The sequence below is a fragment of the Taudactylus pleione genome, unplaced genomic scaffold (assembly GCF_031769625.1).
Source record: "Taudactylus pleione unplaced genomic scaffold, aTauple2 ptg000242l, whole genome shotgun sequence".
Lineage (NCBI taxonomy): Eukaryota > Metazoa > Chordata > Amphibia > Anura > Myobatrachidae > Taudactylus > Taudactylus pleione.
The window spans coordinates 3,891,005-3,910,950 of record NW_028284644.1 but is presented as its reverse complement, the minus strand read 5'-3'; the positions used below and the strand labels follow the sequence as shown (position 1 = coordinate 3,910,950).

General features: G+C 44.3%; 1 protein-coding gene across 5 annotated transcripts in view; it reads left to right on the top strand.

The window, feature by feature from the left end:
- Positions 1 to 19,946, top strand: part of LOC148516719 (zona pellucida sperm-binding protein 3 receptor-like) — a 230,671-nt gene that overhangs the window by 63,205 nt on the left and 147,520 nt on the right. For 3 of the 5 annotated variants that reach the window (XM_088479582.1, XM_088479579.1, XM_088479580.1), the window contains exons 5-8: positions 5,355 to 5,549; positions 6,167 to 6,263; positions 8,436 to 8,515; positions 15,543 to 15,722. In XM_088479582.1, coding sequence (XP_088335708.1) covers positions 5,355 to 5,549; positions 6,167 to 6,263; positions 8,436 to 8,515; positions 15,543 to 15,722 — 552 coding nt within the window. The remainder of the gene's footprint in view (positions 1 to 5,354; positions 5,550 to 6,166; positions 6,264 to 8,435; positions 8,516 to 15,542; positions 15,723 to 19,946) is intronic. The other 2 variants (XM_088479583.1, XM_088479581.1) reach the window with 2 other exon arrangements.

Here is a 19,946-nt window from a genome sequence, read left to right as displayed (position 1 = left end):
TCCGCCGGATATCGGGGCTCTTGTGTGCATGCATGACCCAATCCATACTTACCAACTTTTGATCTGGCCTCCTCGGGTGAGGCCCGGGGAGAGGCAGCAGTCGGGCAGTGATGGGGACGGGGACGGACTATTCACGTCATTCGGCCTCGCTCCTCAGAGCGAAATCCATCGAATCATGCATATTTTATTAGGAGGGGGGCCAAATGACGAGATTATCATAGAATGACGTCATTAAGCCCCGCCCCCTAATGAAGGATGGCGGATTCCAGGTGATTCTGCCCATTTCACTAGGAAGATGGCAGGATGCAGGAGAAGTGCCTACACTTCCAGGGGTGCGGGGTTCTACCCAAAAAATCTGGAGTCTCCCGTGACTTCTGGGAGTGTTGGCAAGTATGACTCAATCTAGTCACTGAAGCAGTCTCTTTAGCATAAACAGTGCGAGCAATAGGGCACTTAAGCAATCCTTGACAACAGCTATTGAAGATTCTGTTGTGAGCTTGGAGGAAAGCATGGATAATGCAATAGTTAACAAATAACAGTCCCTGAAAGCACCCACTACAGCCACTGTAGCAGTCTCCTTGGATTAAACATGTAGTTATTACTACAATAGGGCACTTAACAATCCTTTAACACAGCTATTGAACAATCTGTAGTAAACTTGGATGAATGCATGCAGGTTGCTATAATTAGTAATTAAGTAGTACTTTAAATTACTGACATTAGTCACATTAGTCACCTAAATTACTGACATTAGTCACCTCTCACATGCCCAAAAAGGGACATGGCCTCACTGGAAGGCTGGGGCTCCTTTAATCCGGGGTCCTGGCTTTGCAGGAAGCCCCCAATTACATCACTCCAGGGGCATGTACAGCATTCCTGGAGATGCTGGGCTGTCCCTGGAGACTGTGTCTGTACTGATGGCTACTCCCCAGTGACTGGAGCCAGCCGATGCACGATAATGTCACAATGCAACTCCCGGCTCCCTGCCACGGCGGAGGAGCCGGCATTTTGGTGTCCCCCCCTTGATGGGTGACACCTAGGTGCAGTTCGCACCCCCCTTGTGACACCTTTGGTTTTTGCAAGCACCCACTCTTTGGATTAATCATACAGTTCTAAGAAATAGGGCATTTAGCAATCCTATGCTATAGCCAACTTGGATGAAAGCATGCAGGTTGCTATAATAGGCAATTAATCAGTTCTATAAAGAAATAATGGGTTGGGTATGGAATACCAGCAGTCGGGATGCCGGCTGTCAAAAGACCAACAGCGGCATTCAGATGCTCAGAATCCCAGCATGGGCTAGGTAACCCTCCCCCCTTCATCCCCTAACCCTATCCCTCCCTCCCTACATCCTAACCCTCCCTACCCTGCACCCTAACCCTCCAGGTTAGTGCCTAAGCCTAACCCCCCCCCCTTAGTGCCTAAACCTAACCCTCCCCCCTTAGTGCCTAACCCTAACCCCCCCCTCCAGGTGGTGCCTAACCTTAATCCCACCTGTCCACAGCCAATTAACTTCCCCTCCCACAGCCTAACCCTAACCCCCCCGTGGTGCCTGAACCTAACTCTCCCCCTGCGGCTTACAGGTAACCCGGCACGCTATACCTACGATCGGGATGTTGGCTGCCGAGATTCCGGCGTTGGCATCTCAACTGATGTCGGGATTCCGGTTCCGGTGTTCTGGCTGTGGATAGGGCTTGCGGCGCCAGGATTTCGACCACCGCCATCCCGATGAGAGGTAATTGACTATTCCCAAAATAACTGTAGTCACTGCAGGAGTCTCTTTGGATTAAATATGCAGTTCTTAGCTATTTTGGCACTTAGCATTCCTTTAACACAGCTATTGAAGAATCTGTTGTTAACTTGGATCAAAGCATGCAGATTGCTATAATTCATTAATAACCATTAAATAGTACAATTACTGGAAACTCATCAGTGCAGAGGAAATACTCATGAAGCTTAATAACAGGCAATTCTATAAAGTATTGTGAGAGCATATGGTAATAGACTCTGCCCTATTTTACCAACATGCATTTTTTTTATAAACAACAACCAGCATTCAATTTACAGTATACCTGTGAAATGAAGCTATAAACCTTCGCACCATATACATTGTTCCGGAGGAACCCTCTCCTAGCTAATTATGCAAAGTATAGCCCATGGGCTACAAGCTAACGGCATCTTCAGATGGCGTTAGCTGCGGGGGCCAGTCTCCGGAATACTTAGAATTTCAGAAGTTGGTAAATCTTGCAGCATGGCATCCCCCATAGGAACCCATGGGGTTGTGACTGCTGGCGGGAATGGAGGGATTGCAGCAAATATCAAAGACATCTGCTGCATTCCCTCCTTCATACATGGGGCGGATACTAAGTATTTGCAGTTACCCCCCTAAAACAGGTGTTTTCGGGAAATAAGCTGAAAATATTTAATGATAAATGGGCCCCAAAGTCCTCCATCCTCCTGGTAAGCCCCCCTCCGCAGCCCAGGACCTGGCTTTCTGACTGGCCCAGGACACTTAGGAACAGGGGGCCTGCAGGGGAATTCCGGGCACCATTCCCCAGGGCAGGTCAATTTCTGCGATAACCCTGTTGCTGGTTGACAGAAGCTAATTTTTTAATATAAAGAGATGGCCCTATAGTACATCAGTTTAGATGACAGGGTCACCAAAAGGTCACAGCCACACTGCCATAGACTTCTAAAGGGACTCATAGATGACACAATATTTCCTAAAGTGCTAGGAGCTGAGGGCTGGCTATGAGGGCTATAAATGTATTTTTTCATTTTTTTGGGTACTCCATTTTGTTGGGTACCACATTTGTCATTTGCAAGTCTATAAAAACTAATCCTCATACCCATGGTTATCCCACAAGTCAGTAAATAAAAAAAAAAGATATAAAATAATTATGTGATAAAAATAAAATATATGGAATCAAGAATAAATTTACACTGACTCTCTGAGGTCACAATGTCCCCTCTAAGGGCAAGATTGACAGCCTTGATACCAAGGTCATGAGGGATAATGAAATAAAGAGCCTGCACATCACAGGTCTCAAAATATTATGTAAGATATCATACCATTTAAGGATCTAAATTTGAATGAGAGAATGAGTGGTATCTTTCATGTGTGAGTTCAGAGAGGCAGCATGTGGTTGTAAAAAGGGGTTGGGATGCCACTGGTCAGAATACTGACAGCGACATTCCAACAGTGAAGATCCTGACAGTGGTAGTTAAATATAGTACAACTAACTCTAACCACTACCCTAACCTTAACCTTCCCTCCCGGGTGCCTAAACCTAACCTCCCAACTAGTGCCGAAACCTAACCTCCTCCTTCCTGCACACTAACCTTAACCCTCCCTCCCCAGTGCCTAAACCTAACCTTCCCCCTAGTGCCTAAACCTAACCTCCCCCTCCCTGCACACTAACCCTAATTCTCCCTCCCTGGTGCCTAAACTAACCTCCCCCTAGTGCCTAAACCTAACCACCACCTCTTCGCACCCTAACCCTGACTCTTCCTCCCCAGTGCCTACACCTAACCTCCACCCCTTGTGCCTAAACCTAACCTCTCCCTCCCCACACCCTAAACCTAACCATCCCCCTTGTGCCTAACCCTAATGCTACCCATAACCCTCCCCTAACCCCCAATACTTACCTTCGGAATGCCGGCGGCCAGGATACTGGTGCCAGGATACCGACGCTGTCGGGATTCCAGCGCTGGTATTTAGACCGTCGGCATCACGCACGCTGGGATGCAGACTAAATCCCGTAAAAATAACTCCAAAAATTTTGGCTGCACTACTCATAGTTTGGTAATCCACACATCTAGAACTGCACTCTTTAATTTGCAGGAAGTTCCATCCTACTCAGCCAATAGATTACAGTGGCTGTACATCGGTGGATTAGCCAAATTATCAATGGTCGATTGTGAATATTTATTACAACATAATTTGTAAGCTTTAAAATTACCCAATTGTATTCCATCATCCAGCGTAAGGATTATATCAATCATCTTTTTCCTTATATGCTGAGATTGTGCACAATAGGAAGCTGTTCTGGAGGATACCCTATATTTTTGAAGTGGTTCTCCTATAAAATCAATACTGAAATCCGTTTAAGAAGTTGATTCTCTGATACTTCTCACATAACAAATTTTGATTGACTATTATTTCAATTAATTCTTTTTTATTTTTTTTATTTATATGAATACTCCATTATAACATATTTATTTTGCTGCTCTTGACATCAGTGTATTTTTATTGGTATAATTATGTTTATTTGGTCTATTTAGAATAAATTGTACAATATACTGTATATTTTTTAATATCTAATTCAGTTTATATTTTTCTTACTGGTGTTAAGTTAGTTTCTAAAGCACTATATATTTGCTTTCTTTAAAACCATATTTCTGCATGGTTTAGGCATATTTTAGTTCTGGGCTATTTAATAAAGGCCTAATGCATTAGATAACAGAAGTGTGGTATAAGTATATAGCCTATATACTTAGGTACCAGGTTATGGAAGTGCTGAAAGAGAATTAAAATCTTTTTGGAGAAACAATACAGTTGTGTGTCCTCCAGTAGGGCAAGGTATGCCAACCATTTACCCTTTATTTCATTTAAATCGGACGGGTTCCTTTAAAACAAAGTTTTAACAGCAGAGATGGTGCCTCACAGCACTGAGGTCGTGGGTTCGATTCCCACCACGGCTCTAACTGTGCGGAGTTTATATATTCTCCCTGTGCTTGCGTGGGATTCCTCCCACACTCCAAAAAATATACTGGTAGGTTAATTGGCTCCCAACAAAAAATTAACCCTAGTGTTTGTGTGTATGTGTGTGCGCATGTGATGGGGAATATAGATTGTAAGCTTCACTGGGGCAGGGACTGAAGTGAATGGCCAACTATTCTCTGTTAAGCGCTGCGGAATATGTATGCACTATATAAATAACTGGTGGTGCTGGTGGTAATTTTGCACTTTGGAAATGAGAGGAACCATCTCAGAACTAGTAAAATTGAATCTCCAAATTTGATCTGTGACCTGGTAGTTAGAGATGTTTATCGATTTTCTAAAGTTAGTTGAATTGGTACATTAATTAAAACATTTGCAAACATTCTCAAGTTTTATATTGATAAAACAAATTACATAGCTGAAATCAAGAAAATTTAACATGCATGATCATGTGTCAAGGCATTTTGCCCGTGATTGAGCTGGTTTGTCACTCTGCAAACTGGCTTAAACACACTCAAATTTTAAGTTTATAAAGTGAATGTGATTGGTAATTCTAGAAAAATTTAAATATATGAGCTGTGTGGTGCATATATTAATTTACCAATAATCCATTGATGTTTAATTATTTTAGCAAATTTCTGCAAATATCCACCACGAATTCCATATGGAAAACTTAGAGAAGAATATATGGAAAAAAATGAATTTACCAAGGATGCAAAGGTTATGTACACGTGTCAACTTGGTTATATACGAGTTCCTGGTACTAGTCAAACTATAATATGCTTGGATAATAACACCTGGTCTATTCCCGATGTATTTTGCAAACGTAAGTTTTAATTGACTTAATGTCAATTTGTTAAAATCCATTGGTCATAGGTTACAAGGCATAATACTCTGCTCTTGTAATCTAGCTCATGGTGGCGTATCTATCATAGGTGTAGAATGTAAAGTGCACATGGGCCCATAGGCTCAGAGCCACACACCTTGCACCCAGGACCGTTCAGCGCCTGGTCTCCTCATGCTCATCCTGCGGCTCCATTTTCTAGTAATATATACTGTAAAATGCTGCTGTATGCAAAGATTGTGGCACCATGATAGAATCTTTACTCTCTTTGTTGTGCATGCACCATCTTTTTGAATTAATCACGGAAAAGATGGCGCCACATTACAAGCATGTTGAGCCGGGGCACTGCACAGGCAGTTACTAGCTCATAATACACCTCTAGAACTCACCGTGGTATTCCATTACCTGTATAAAATTATCCAACTACGCTTTAAGTAAAATTGATACCATTACTTTTCTTCTATGCAGCTTTTCATGTGACTTAATATGTTTGACATTATGGATAATTTCTTTCTGTTTATCTGATGTGCAATTTAAATTATATGGGACAAATGTTCATCGTAATTTTAAGCACAACTGCCTACTGTTGTTTAATCCAGGCAGATCATGTGGTAATCCTGGAGAGGTGGCAAATGCAGAGATGGAGGCTGATGATTTTTTATTTGGCTCAAGAGTCACATTTGTTTGTAATCAAGGGTGAGTAAACTCATTTTGATAAGGAATTAGTTACAGTTTGCTAAATATAATATTAACTTTAATAAAAAAAAAATCCCTCTAAGGAAGCCTTACCAATGTATGTACAGCAAGGTGAATAACACTCCCCATGACCACACAATCGTAACTTAAACTAAACACCACAGAATTGGACTGGAACCGCAAAGCAAAATTCAAGTTGTTATCAATGGTGATTGCACCAACCACTTGAATTTTGAAAGGTTACAGGGTAATTCAATGAAATCAGATGTCTATCTCAGTGTGCATCTCCCTGATTGTGTTATTATTAATTACTGGGTTGCATTCTATTTTAAAAGTGCTGTGCATGTGGTCAATACATTTTGACATAAGTAAAGTCACACTAGATCAATAGCTGTCAAGAGTTGTGCCAGACTTCAGAATAAAAAACAACTTATAGCACTGCATCTCAGGTTCTTTAGTATTCCATTGGTTGGTTTGACTCCTTCACATAATTCCTAGTGTGACTGGTGCAAAACATACCTTTATTATGGTGCTAGAGTTTGACTGATTGTATTGAGGGAATAGCACACACCACTGACATGCAGGCCCATGATCACAAAATCTTGCAAGTACTGGACAATATCCTAGTGCCATGTGTCATAATTAACAGTCCACTGTAAAAGTTACTTAAGGACGCACAAGAGATGGCAAAGCCTATGTGTAGGTCGTGGTCAAAAAAGGAACCATCATCCCATGCGGGATGAATCTGTGATACCCCTAAAGTGTATACTGTCCAATTCATCTATCAAAATATGTACACCATATAGAGTTAATTTCTCAAGTATGAATAGTTAAAAAATGTTAGTTCATATATTTACACTGCACATTTTACTCTGTTTTATGGTAATGAGTAAACGGGATGCTGGCTTATATATGCACCATAGACCCCTGCGGACTGAGAGAACTGCCCAGTAATTTATGAGTGGCCCCCCCTCACTGAGGGGAAATTGGACTCGGCTGCTCTCTTTGAGCTATGTGGGCTGATGGGCTCATGGCCAGAGACATGCCACTGCCGCCGCAGCACAGGGGTAACTGTCCCCATAGTGACCTGAGCACACAGGCTAGAGCGGCACATGCGGTGAGTGGGAAGCGGACCCGCATGTGACCCCTGATAATAAAAGGGGACACCTGCGGGGACTGCTGGGGGAAAGTCTCTGAGGAGAGAGAAGCCCGAAAAAACTAACAGATGTTAAACAAACTTAAACGTATTTAGGAACAGTTTCAGGTGACAACAAAAGAGCCTCCAAGACGGGCTTGAACAGTCCAAGTACCAGCACAACTCTAATAAGTCGCATAGGATGTCAGTGTAAACTTAGACTGAGGCAGTCAGTTCCTCGCTGTTTCAAAATAAGAGAGGAGAATCGACTTTACTTCTAATGTGCACTAACGAAAAGGGTCACTGGCCAGAGTTTAAGTGACTTAAGTGTGATAGAAAGACATGCGTATTAGTTTAGTTTAATACAAAAACAATAAAGTTATTGTATTCATTTCATTGGCATACACATGTGCTAGGAGAAAGTGCTAAACAGCTTCCTTTTCAGCTCAAAGAAAGAAGCCTTCCGGTTAATAATAAAAACTCCAAGACCAAGGTTGTGAATTAATGTACAAATGTTATTAGTGTGATAATTCTGTTATTACTAGACGTGCTCGCTATTGTTATAATTGATTGCTACCTTGCTAACTAAATATTTGTTGAATAAATGCACCCAATGGTTCAGTCACTTGCTTGTATCCTACTTGAATGATTTCAAGAATTTCCAAACAGACCCGAAACCGGGGGTTAGTAAGTTATCCATTACTCCACGCCTAGCATTAGCTGCGTAAAAGGGGATGTGACAAATCAAGCACCACATTTTGCATGCAATGCATCCTACCACTCATCACATGCATGTCAGTGTAAATAACGCCGCTATGCATGAATTAAATCACAAAGGACAGCTCTGAGCTCTGAGGGACTTCTGGGTTTATGAGGGGACACTGGGAGGAATCCAATTGGATCCCTATCAGTGATCTTTGCAATGAGATGCCATAGGCTTCTATTGGGCAATGCCGTCTGAAGCCCTTCTTTTTTATTTCTATTCTATGCAATTATTTTTTGAGGGTAATGTCATTTTGACTTTGTCTTTCTTTCAGCTACAAGATGATAGCAAAATATAACTATAGAGATTGCCTATCAAATGGAATTTGGAGTAATGTCCTTCCTGAATGTGAAGGTAAGATAACATAAATTAATTATGAGAGGTAGTGTTATATCTACTGTAATTGCCACATCTTCGGTGGTTTCGGCCGCTGGATTTAAAGGGGCAATAATATTAAATATGAAACCACTAAAAACGCAGTGTTGCATAGTAATATAAGGGTTTATGTTCTAAGGCTTGGAGAGAGATAAAGTGGACGAGATAAAGTACCAACCAATCAGCTCCTAACTGTCAGTGTACAAACTGTGTTCCAAAAATTACAGTTAGGAGCTGATTGGTTGGTACATTATCTCCATCCACTTTATCTCTATCCAAGGCTTAGTACATAGACCTTGTAGACCCCTATGTACCGTGCCTTGGAGAGAGATAAAGTAACAACCATTCAGCTTCTAACTGTCATTTTAAAAACACAGCCTGTAAACGGACAGTTAGGAGCTGATTGGTTGGTACTTTATCTCTATCCACTTTATCTCTCCAAGGCTTAGTACATTGACCCCTTAATCCTGTAATGTATATTTTTTTGTGAAAGATGTAGTATGGAAGACATCTATGAAATATTATGCAAAGGATAAAGATGGATTCCCCTTAATAACCAATATAATGATTGTTTTCATATTTTAAACTGCACTAGAAAAATGGTCAAATCTAATGGGGTGCTTTGGCAACTCCACCATTTTATTATGTATCAGTTTTCATAAACCTTCCATATTCTGGGCACTATTTAGAGTTGGAGGCATTTGTGCTCTGACCGTAGGCATACCAGTTTTATGAGTAAGTTGACTCAGATACACCTGCAGATGCACCAAACTCAAAATCACACCAGGAGCACAATTTGTGTATACCTCTGCCTAACTATAATGTACAGATACAGTCTGATGATGTAACAGTAAACTAAAATGCCACATTTCTCTATTCGTGCACAATATAATAATGAAATGAAGTGTTATATACACAATTGACAGTGTCTTGACAGTTAATAATAAATGTGAACATTTGCCTTTTATAATACAATTAAATAAAAACAAATCCAAATCCATTGTTTAGCTCTTTAAAATCAAAATGGTAATGTAAGCTATTCAAAGATATGTCCAAGACTTGATATAATAAATCTTCAACATTAAATAATTAAATATTAACCGTTGGAGTAGTAAGTAAGCAAACAGCCAATCAGAAGTGGCTAGAAGTGCTGCTGATTGTATTCATCATAATTGCATATAAGCACTCTCCTAAGAGGAATATCTGGGGATGAGACCAAGGGGTAAATTTATTAAAGGTTGATTTTAATCTATTAAAAATCGATCATTATCTATGTTGTGCTTCAGCAGCTAAATGACACATTTATTAACACTTAAAAATCAGATAAAAAAATTGTCTGTTAGTAAATGTGTTATTTAGCCCTTAAAACACAACATCAATGTTGATTGATTTAGATCGATTTTTAATCAATTCAACCTTTTGTCAATTTACCCTCAAGTCTAATTATTTGTCATCTCCATCTGAGGTGCTATAATTATGTGAACAAGCTTATACTGTACTCAGCTTACACTTGCACACTGACGTTCCAAATCTCCAGGTAAAGTATACACACGTCTAAGATACACAGAAATATAGGTAAGGATGCATTTTGGTGTGCATTCAATTTACAGAAATTCCTTATATTTATGGTAATAATAAAAATGGACACACAACTAAACTATAAACAAGCCCTGCCCTTCAGTATGTCAGACAAAATGGGGCTTCTCTACCTTGCCATTTTTATTATCAATGTTTGGAAACTGGCTAACCAGGAATAATTTCCAGCGACTCAAAATTCCCGAACACAGAAAAGATATGGAGAGAAAGCGGCATTAAACAAAAAGTGTATGATATCCCCCTTTGTGCCCCTTCCAGTGCCTGTTTGAAGCATTGATACACAGTGTGGCAAATTGCCGCATCTAACGCGTCCTTGATGGATCACTGTTCTGGGTAGAAAAGCTGCAGAATAAATCTAAACTTGCCTGTCACCCTCCTAGATACAAACCCCAATGGCGAAGTGCAAGAAATAAAGGGCCACACATGTGCCCCAATCTAACCTCCGCTACCAAATTAATCCTAACGAATCCTGGGTTATTGCATATGGACTGACGGTTCTGTTGGGAATACGATGTATATACTGTGCGTTAAAAGCAAACGAAAACCCAAATTAACAACCACCTAACACTATGTAATATCCCCTCGCTATTCATTCTGATATCCCCTTGACCCACTCCTGTACCTCCTATGCGACTATATTACTGGCCGATGGCCGTCACCACACAGCATGCAGAATTTAATGCACTTACGCTCGACTTCCTGTTGCACTGGGCATTAATGAACGCATAGCCTCCAGGCCAACGTGAAACCCATAGTAACTTTCAACCAAAAAACTCCATGTCCTTGGATCACGAAATGAAACTGCGAAGACGAACAAGCCAGCTAACCAAATCAGGGATGACCGATAACCGACTCCAAAATGCTAACAAGGCCTTCGTCTGAAACAAACACAGAGAGAACGTACAAACTCCACATAGATATGGCCTTGTTGGGATTCAAACCTGAACCCTCGGTACTGTGAGACAGGAATGCTAACCACTACGCCAGTCTTGCTGCACGTTCATACATTTGGCATCCGCCGTACTTGCAAACATGCCCACCAACTTGCATTATCTAAGCCGCTCCCTTAAACCAGAGTACATGGGAGCATAACAAATTCCACACAGTCGGGGCTGCCATAACTTTAACCACAAATCACCTAAGTAGAGCTGTGTTTGCACAATGGACCCCATCCCCCGCTGCAACCAGGACCCTAGCTGCTAATATAGAATTAGATCTCTTTGGGCTTTTATGCTTACCCTTAAGCGGGTTGCGCAAACACCCCCTAAACTGACGGGCCTATGGTGTATCTGGAAGAATCGCTATACACAGCAAAGAAAAGTAAAACGCTGTACAAAAAGATAACAATATGCTCACGTGATCCGGTGGATGAAGGCCCAGTCCCGACCGACTGCCCGCTACCGCTTGTCCCTCGCTGCGTGGTGTACCCACCCCGACTTGAGTCACCTTCTTAACATCCTGGACAGCCAAAGGCACCTCCTGTGGAACCTTGGAAGACTCCTATACGGCAACTTGAGGACTTGAAATAAAGCACGTTAGGTGAAAGCATGGGGAGTGACCTCTTTCAGCTAAACGGGATGGTGGAACGGTGGTGGCGTGCCCGGGAGTAGTGGGAGGGGGGGTATATACTGCTCTGAAATGCAGAGCGGCTGTAATTGCTGTGGAACAGGGGGCTAAATGTGAAATGGGGACAGGTGGGAAAAATCTGGGTGCGCAAAATGTTGTTATGGGGGGAGAGGGCAGCTGGTGTGCACCAATGGGTGGTAACTGGGAGCGGGTGCATGATGGCGTGCAGGCCGTGTCGCTATTGTTGCCATTGAGGGGGGGGCTGGGTATTGAAGCATTGGGGCATGTTAAATGCACTGGGGCAGGGATACAAAGGGGGGGAAAAGCGGGCACTGGCCCCCTGGTGCTGAGTAAGGGGCAAATAATTGCACACAGGGGGTGCTCTCTGCTTATTGTCTGGGGACGGGTGGCAGCAGAGGCCATCATGTGAACTAAGATGGCTGCCGCTTTGTAGTGGGCGGGGCCGGTGGTAGTGTGGAGCGCGGGGAGGCCTAGGTGGTGCCCGGCCACCTGCAGAGCCCCCCAAGAGCCAGTCTGGTGGTGAAGGGGGGGTCACAGTGCTGGCACCCGCACCGGGACTCCCTGCACATGCACCGGGAGGGTGGAGGAAGGCGCAGTCGGCTGGCTGCCCACCGAGCCGTGCCCACTGCATGTGGAGCCCCCTGCCAGGCAATGCATGGGGGGGCAAACATAATGGCAGTGTCCGGTCTCCCTACGCTCTCGCAGGGGAAGAGGAGGAAGGCGCGGCATGGCGGGCTAACGGATGCAGGTGTCGCGCTTGGAGGAAGCTGCAAGTGCCGGGTAAGGAGTAATAAGCAGCTTGGTGGGCAGGTGAGGAGGGGGGAACAGTGGGGTATAGTGGAGGAGTGGATGCCGGGGTTGGAAGCAGTGGGGGGGGGAATGAGCAGAAAGGTACTGCTACACTGGGGCATGGGTGGAAGGACACAGGGCGGTAAGGCTGGATGTGGAAGTGGGTCTACAGCTAGCAAGAATACAGTGGAGCAGATGATACTCAGCCAGTCTGGTTCCAAAACTGGAAAAGAGGAAGATTGCTCCTCTTTCAGACTATTTATAATGAATAGCAGGGGCCTTGCCCCTTGTTACTGCCATAGGCTACAATTTTGATGGACACAATCCTGGCTACGCCCCCCTCTCCTCTAACCCCTGGTGACCTAGCAATATTCCATCACTAAACAGAGTGCTTATCTTTTCTCAAACTTATTCAAGTATTCGGATCTATAAAGCATTGCAGTTCTAACTGTTCATTTAAACCATCCAGCGCTAATGTATTTAACTTGAATATCCACTTCGATTCAAGCTGCAATAATAATCGTGACCTGACCCCTCCACTCGGGGGAACATGGTCAATTATTTTATATCAAGTTGTGCCCTGCCTCCAAAAAGTGCTTAACAACGGGCTGGTCACTGTGACCCTTTTGTATGGCTCCCCCCTGATGGCACTTCTGTGTAATGCTGATCTCTCTTTAAACGGGATCAGTATGAAATACCGCCGGACGCTGGAAGACCGGCAGTGAAGATCCCCACAGGTAAGTATTTTAAGAATTCATTAACCATACCCCCCTAACCCTCCCTTAGGGGTGCCTAAAGGTGCCCACACACATACCGATGTGCACACGTTAAGCTGATGTGTACAATTTCCTTTGAAACTCTCCCCGGCAGCTCTGCACACGATCGCCACATGATATGCACACAAATTGGTGTCCAATTTTCATACAATCTCTCCTGCATCCAGATTTTCACAGTGCATCGTGTCCTAGATTGTCAGAACTGCCCTACTGCACGGCAGATCTGACGATGCGATGTATGACCAGTGGGGACTCACGATATCCTCACGATTTTGGCATATTTTACATGATCTGTCGTTCCAATGCGTTGGAATCGGCCAGATCGGGTAAAATATCGCTATGTGTGTGGACAGCTTAACCCTAACCTCCCCCCCAAGTGCCTAACCCTCCCCCCCCAGTAAGTGGCTAAACCTAACCCCTCCTTCCCTGCAGCCTAAACCTAAGTCTCCCGGGGGGGTGCCTAACCCTAACACCCCCCTTCATCTAGCCTGACACTAACCCTCCTGGGGTGGTGACTAACCCTAAGTTCCCCTCGGGAGCCCCTAACCTAACCCCCCCCCCCCCGTGGCTGTCTGCGTCCGCCTCGCGGCTTACCTTCCATAGGTATGCCGGGCGCCGGGCTTCCAGGCGTAGGTGAAATGACTGGCGCCGGGATTTCGATGCCTGTCATTAGACCCCTGACGGGATTAGACAGTCAGGAAGCCAGCGGTCGGCATTTCGGCTGTCGGCTTCCTGTCTTCATCCCCTTTAAACATGCGATCTGTTTTGCCTATGTAGTTTTTACTGCATGGGCAACTGATGATATATATTACATATAGTACAAGTGACATGGTGCTATTTTTATAATTTTTTACCTGTTTGAGGATGACATAAATTAGTCATATACCTACATCACAGGCAATCAGCACATTTGTAACATCCTGTCTTCCTCGGACACAAGAGATTAGATTTTATTTGGTTTGGGTCAGATACATCTGCTTTTTCTAGCAGGTCTCTTAAGTTACACCCCCTAGTATATGATTTATGTATATAAAACAGAACAGAAGGCGGCACTCGGAGACTCAGTAACCTGTGAAATATCCCCACCTTGGGTGCTTTATTGAGACAACGTTTTGGGGATCAAATCCCCTTCCTCAGGACAATCAATATGAACAACATGAACATAACGGTGCTTGAATGCATGAAGAATAAACCATCACACTTACCCCCATTCCCAGTGGCTTCCACGTCCCGTCAGCTGTACCGTCTGAGCTGCATCTCCCCGGCAGCGGCACAAATGTCGTGCCGGGAATGACATCACTCACCACGGCCACGGGACCATGGCAACCACCAGCCCGGGAGGGTTAGGGTCAGGCTAGGGGAAGGGGGGGTTAGGGTTAGGCACCCCAGGGGGGAGTTTAGGGCTAGGCAACCCCCGGGAGGGTTATGTTTAGGGTGCAGGGAGGGGGGGGGGTTAGGTTTAGACACCCCAGGGGGGAGGTTAGGGTTAGGCACTAGGGGGGAGGTTAGGGTTAGGAACCACTAAGGGAGGGTTAGGGTTAGGGGGGGGAGAGGGGTGGGTTAGGGGACCTAGTCGGGATCTTCAACTGCCGGCCTTCTGGCGTCAGGATTTCATCAGACCATACCGATTCCGCTCAACTGACGGATCTGCTCGTACTGTAGATTATAGATGCTTTGCAAAGTTTAACGGGCATATTTATCAATAATTTTTTTGAAAACATATTGTTAAAATGGGTGTTTTCACACCCTTTTCACATTATTTTAATATGAACTAAATGTAATAAAGGGTAATTGTAGGAGAATTCGTAAAATTTTTCTCCAAGCCCTAAGTATCAGATTTTTTTAGTAAGCAGATCACATTTCCCATATTTGTAATGGGAAATGTGATCTGCTCAGATTTAATAAAGTTAAAATGTAAAAAAATAACAGTTAGCGGCATACGGCAGTGGTCACACTCTCAGGGTATTTTTTGCTTGAAGGCGATTCACAGGGACAGAGCTTTCTCACAAGCTCTGTCCTTGCATGCAATATATGATACATCCTTGCGCTGTATTAAAAAATCTCATTGCAAATTTGACTAATATCACATCCGATCTGCAACTGAGATGCGGATTGTGATAAATATGTCCCTAAGAGACAAATCCTTCATTTAGGATTGTCATTTTTTGTGTGCAGTTTTCATGTCTAATGCACTTCTGATTATTTGCCAAATACTGGATCTAGAGCTATAATATTTGTATCTGTTTGTTTTGTTTCAGCTGTACTCTGTCCCTCTCCTCCTACTATTACAAATGGATTTTTTTATCATGAAAAAGATGAATATACATATCTGGACTCTGTTACGTATGATTGCAATGGAACCTTATCACTTATAGGTGAAAAGTCTCTGGCCTGTAATGAAAAAGGAGAATGGAGTCCGAATGCTCCCCAGTGCAGAGGTTAGAAATGAATTTGCCATATGTGTGTCAATTTTAAATGATCACTGGATACTTGCCGACCTTTGGACTGTCTCCTCCGGGAGGGATACAGAAAGGCATCATCTGTGGGGGTCGGGGAGCAGCTGCAGTGGGTGGTGTCGGGGGCATTGAGACGCGCTCGCGTCATCTTAACCCCGCCCCCACTGTACAATGCTGTGCATACCGGGAAGCAGTCAGCACTTTTCCAGGCAGTCGGGAGCGCCACCTGATTTTCGGGAGCCTCCAGACTGTTTTGGGAGAGTAGGCAAGCCTGGATCACTGTTAATGCAATTATCTTATATCTTATATATTTAATTAATCGGCATGTTTGTTTGTCTGTCCGGTTATGCATTTGGACAACCCTGCACCCATTGGGATGAACCAATGTGAGACTGTCCAGTTGGATTTTGGCCAGGTTTTAAGGGGGTTTAGGATCCCAGTTGGTGAACGCTGGGCAGAACTTTGTCCCAGGGAGCCTGTTCTGAGCATTCCACTGGATGGATTTGGAGGAAAACTCCACAGAGTGGTAACATTGAATCCCACAAGACAAACTAGGGGGTTGAGGTCCTGGTCAGACCTCCTGTTGGTGTACACTGGGCAGAACTTTGACCTGGGGACGCTGGGCAGAACTTTGACCCAGGGAGCCTGTTCAGGATAAACTTTAGTAACCATGCGGCTCCCACCATTGAGTACAATGGAGGAGCCATTCATTGGCTGAGAGGCGGGGCCTGACCTCTCTCAGCCAATGAATGCACAGACACGGAGCTTCAAAGGATGAAGCCGCGTCTGTGCGCTTCATTCGGGAAGGAGTAATCCGTCCGGTTAGACTGATTACTCCTTAATGCGAGTGTCGGGTTATCGTTTTTTTTATTTTAACCCCTGGATGCCTACTGTAGAAGGAGACCAATGGAGGTAAGATAGGTGAGTATTGTGTGAGTGTGTGTATGTATGTATGTATTAAAGTTATACTTTGTAAGGTGTGTGTGTTTCTTGGGACATTTCTTTACAGGTGAACTACAAGTCCCAGTGGGCCCTTAATGCCCCGCATGCTGGTACTTGTGGTTCTCCAAGTACCAGCATGCGGGCAGGCTTGCTGGGACCTGTAGTTCTACTGGAAAGACAATGTTTATTGAAATCTATTTTTACACCACACTTTCACAATCAACCCGCCACCCACTGTCCAGGGGTGGCGGGGATAGCCCGGGCTGACTAACGGTCAGGGCTGATGCTGCGGCTGGGGGGCCCGGTGATAGGGCTCCCCTGGCTGTGGCATCAGCCCCCCCATTAGAAAGGGTCCAGGGCTGGTTCTGGATCTTACAGGGAGACCCTACGCAAATGTTTCCCTGTAAATCCAGAACCAGCTCTGCTTCCCATAGCCCTGTGCTGGTTGTACTGAGTACAGGGAGACCCTAATACCCCTTTCAGACATACAACCCGGGAAATTTCCTGCTCAGACCCGGGAATTTCTCCTGTACAAATTCCTGGGTATTTGGTCGAGACCCCCCTTTCACACTACAGTGTCTACCCGGGAATTTCCCAGGTAGACCCCTTTCAGACAAGAGCAGGGTTTTCCTGCTTACCTGCCTCTTCTCTGCCGTCTGCTCCTCCCAGCCAAAAGCCGGCCAATTGTAATGCAGTTTTTTTTTTAGCCCTATAGGACGCCCTGCGCTGTCAGCTCAAAGCAGCAGTGCTGAGCGTCCTATAGGACGCTCTGCGCTGTCAGCTACATGCAAAAGCTGCTTGGTGCTGCCCGGGAGTAGTAAATTCCCGGGTAGCACCATTCAGACAGAAGCAGGGTAATTTCCCGGGACTTAAGTCCCGGGAAAAACCCTGGTCGATTGCAGGGGCGGCTACCCGGGAACATGTTCCCGGGTAGGCACCTTTCAGACAGACTTGGGTACCCGCGAATTTGGCCGAGGCAGGCCAAATTCACGGGATTCTCGAGATGTCTGAAAGGGGTATAAGTCATTTTTTCCCTGTATTTAGTCAACCAGAACATGGTTGCCAAAGTCCAGGGCTGGTTATGTTTTGGGGGGTGACCTCACTTTTTTTTTTTTTTTAACTCTTTATAACACTTTTTCCAGCCAGATACATGCAGGCATCTCACTGATGTCTGCATGTATCTGTGTGACAACGAACTGCTCATGCTGAAAGTAAAAGCATGAAGCAGTTCATTGTGTCGGGGATTTGAAGAGGGATTTGAAGGGAGATTTGCCGTTCGATTTGGACATGAACTTACCAAATCGAACAGCAAATCACTCTTCAAAGCCGACTCAAATCGAATTTGTTTTGCAAATCGCAAAACAAATCGACTAATAGTAAATGCAATGAACAAACGTTTTTCACTGCATGCGATTTGAGTCGATTTGAGAAGTGCTAAATCACTGCTCAAATCGTGCTGCAAATAGAGCAATAGTAAATTTACCCCAAGAACTCTAACATTTGTTGTTTCTTAAATCATCACTTATATGTTCTAACACTGTAAAGGAAAGATTTTAGATTCTGAAATTGTGTCTTTTGGAAAATATCTATGAAGGCTATGTGTGAAGATTTTATATTCCTAAGGTATTCTTGTATTCTGATCTTGAAACTTATTTTGGTATTTCCTATGTAAGACAATTCACAACTACATGGGTGTCAGAACAGGGGATTCTGGATTACCCAGGTGAGGTCTAGATACCTGCTCACTAATAACTCGGGAGGTTTGAAATAATGAGGGATGGATATACTGTAACACTTCCTCATAGGAGTGCAAGGTAACAGGTGTATACTGCAGGACAGTACCGTAGGGAGCAGGGTACTGGAGTAAGTCTCTGGGACATGTACTGGATGGTAGCACAACTGGAGTAGGACCAGACTATAGCAACAGGATCCGGAGTGATGTTGGACTAGGCAACTGGAGCCAGAGTAAAACCGGACTTAGCAACTGGGACGGAGTGGTACTGGACTTAGCAACTGGAGCTGAAGTCGGATCAGACTTATCAACAGGAGCCGGATTGGAACCAGACTTGGCAACTGGAGTCAGAGTAGTTTCATACTTATCAAGTGGAGCCAGAGTGGAATCACCACTGGAGTAGGCAAAGAGACAATAGCTAACAAGCCAGGGAGCTGGAACCTTGGATATCTAACAGCGATGAAGCTCAGCTGCTGAGTGCTGTTGGTGGCAGGTCTGATACCCTGGGCCTCATGAGCAATGGCTGGTGTGGTGAGGTGGATGCCAGTCTGCCTGCCATTAGAAATAGCGGTCACCTGACCAGGACCAGCATGGCTGCACCCAGTGTCTGAAGCCAGCAGGAACGCAGCTGGAACTCCAGGCTCCAGAGACCACCACCAGGCTGAGGACCCATCAGCAGCACACTCTGGGAGCCTCCAGACTGGGACCCCCACCAGGACAGAGCAGCATGACCGAGGGTAAGTATAATTTCTGACAGTTCCCTCTCTCCTGAGTATGGCCTCCAGACAGCCTTTGCATTTGGATATAGTCAATCCAGGACCTTTCTTCCAGACTGTAGCCTTTCCAGTCAATGAGATATTGCAAATGACCAAAACAATAGCAGGAATCATAATTTCAATCAATCTCAAACTCCACTCCTCTTTGAGTTTTGATGTTAGGGGCTTTTGGTGTTGAAGACTGGAAATGATTTAGAACCAATGCTCGAAGAAGTGATATATGGAATGAGTTATATATATATATATATATCTCCAGAACCTGGCCACAAACTGTATACCCATGTCTGAAACAATTTCCTTCGGGAGACCACGGAGCCGAAAAATCTCACGTATGAAGATGTGTGCTAACTGAGGTGCATACTGAAGGCCGAACAAACAATTTAGAAAAACTATCCACTACCACCCAGACAGCATTACATCCTTTGCAAACTGGCAAATATGTTATAAAGTCCATTGATACATGGGTCCATGATTGTTTTGGTGTTGATAGTGGATGGAGGGGACCAACTGGTTTTTAATGTTGATTTTTATGCTGGGTGCATTTGATAAAATCCTGAACATCATGTTTCATGGAGGGCCACCAATAACTGCGAGAAATTGGTAAGACCAGCGAACAGGATGCATGGGCCCATGTTAGCAATTTTCTACTAAGTTCTGAAAGAACAAACATCTTCCCAGAGCTATCTGAGTATTGGCAAAAGAAAGTGGGTTGAGAACAGGATGAGATTCTTCATGGGCCGGAGTGGAACCAGACTT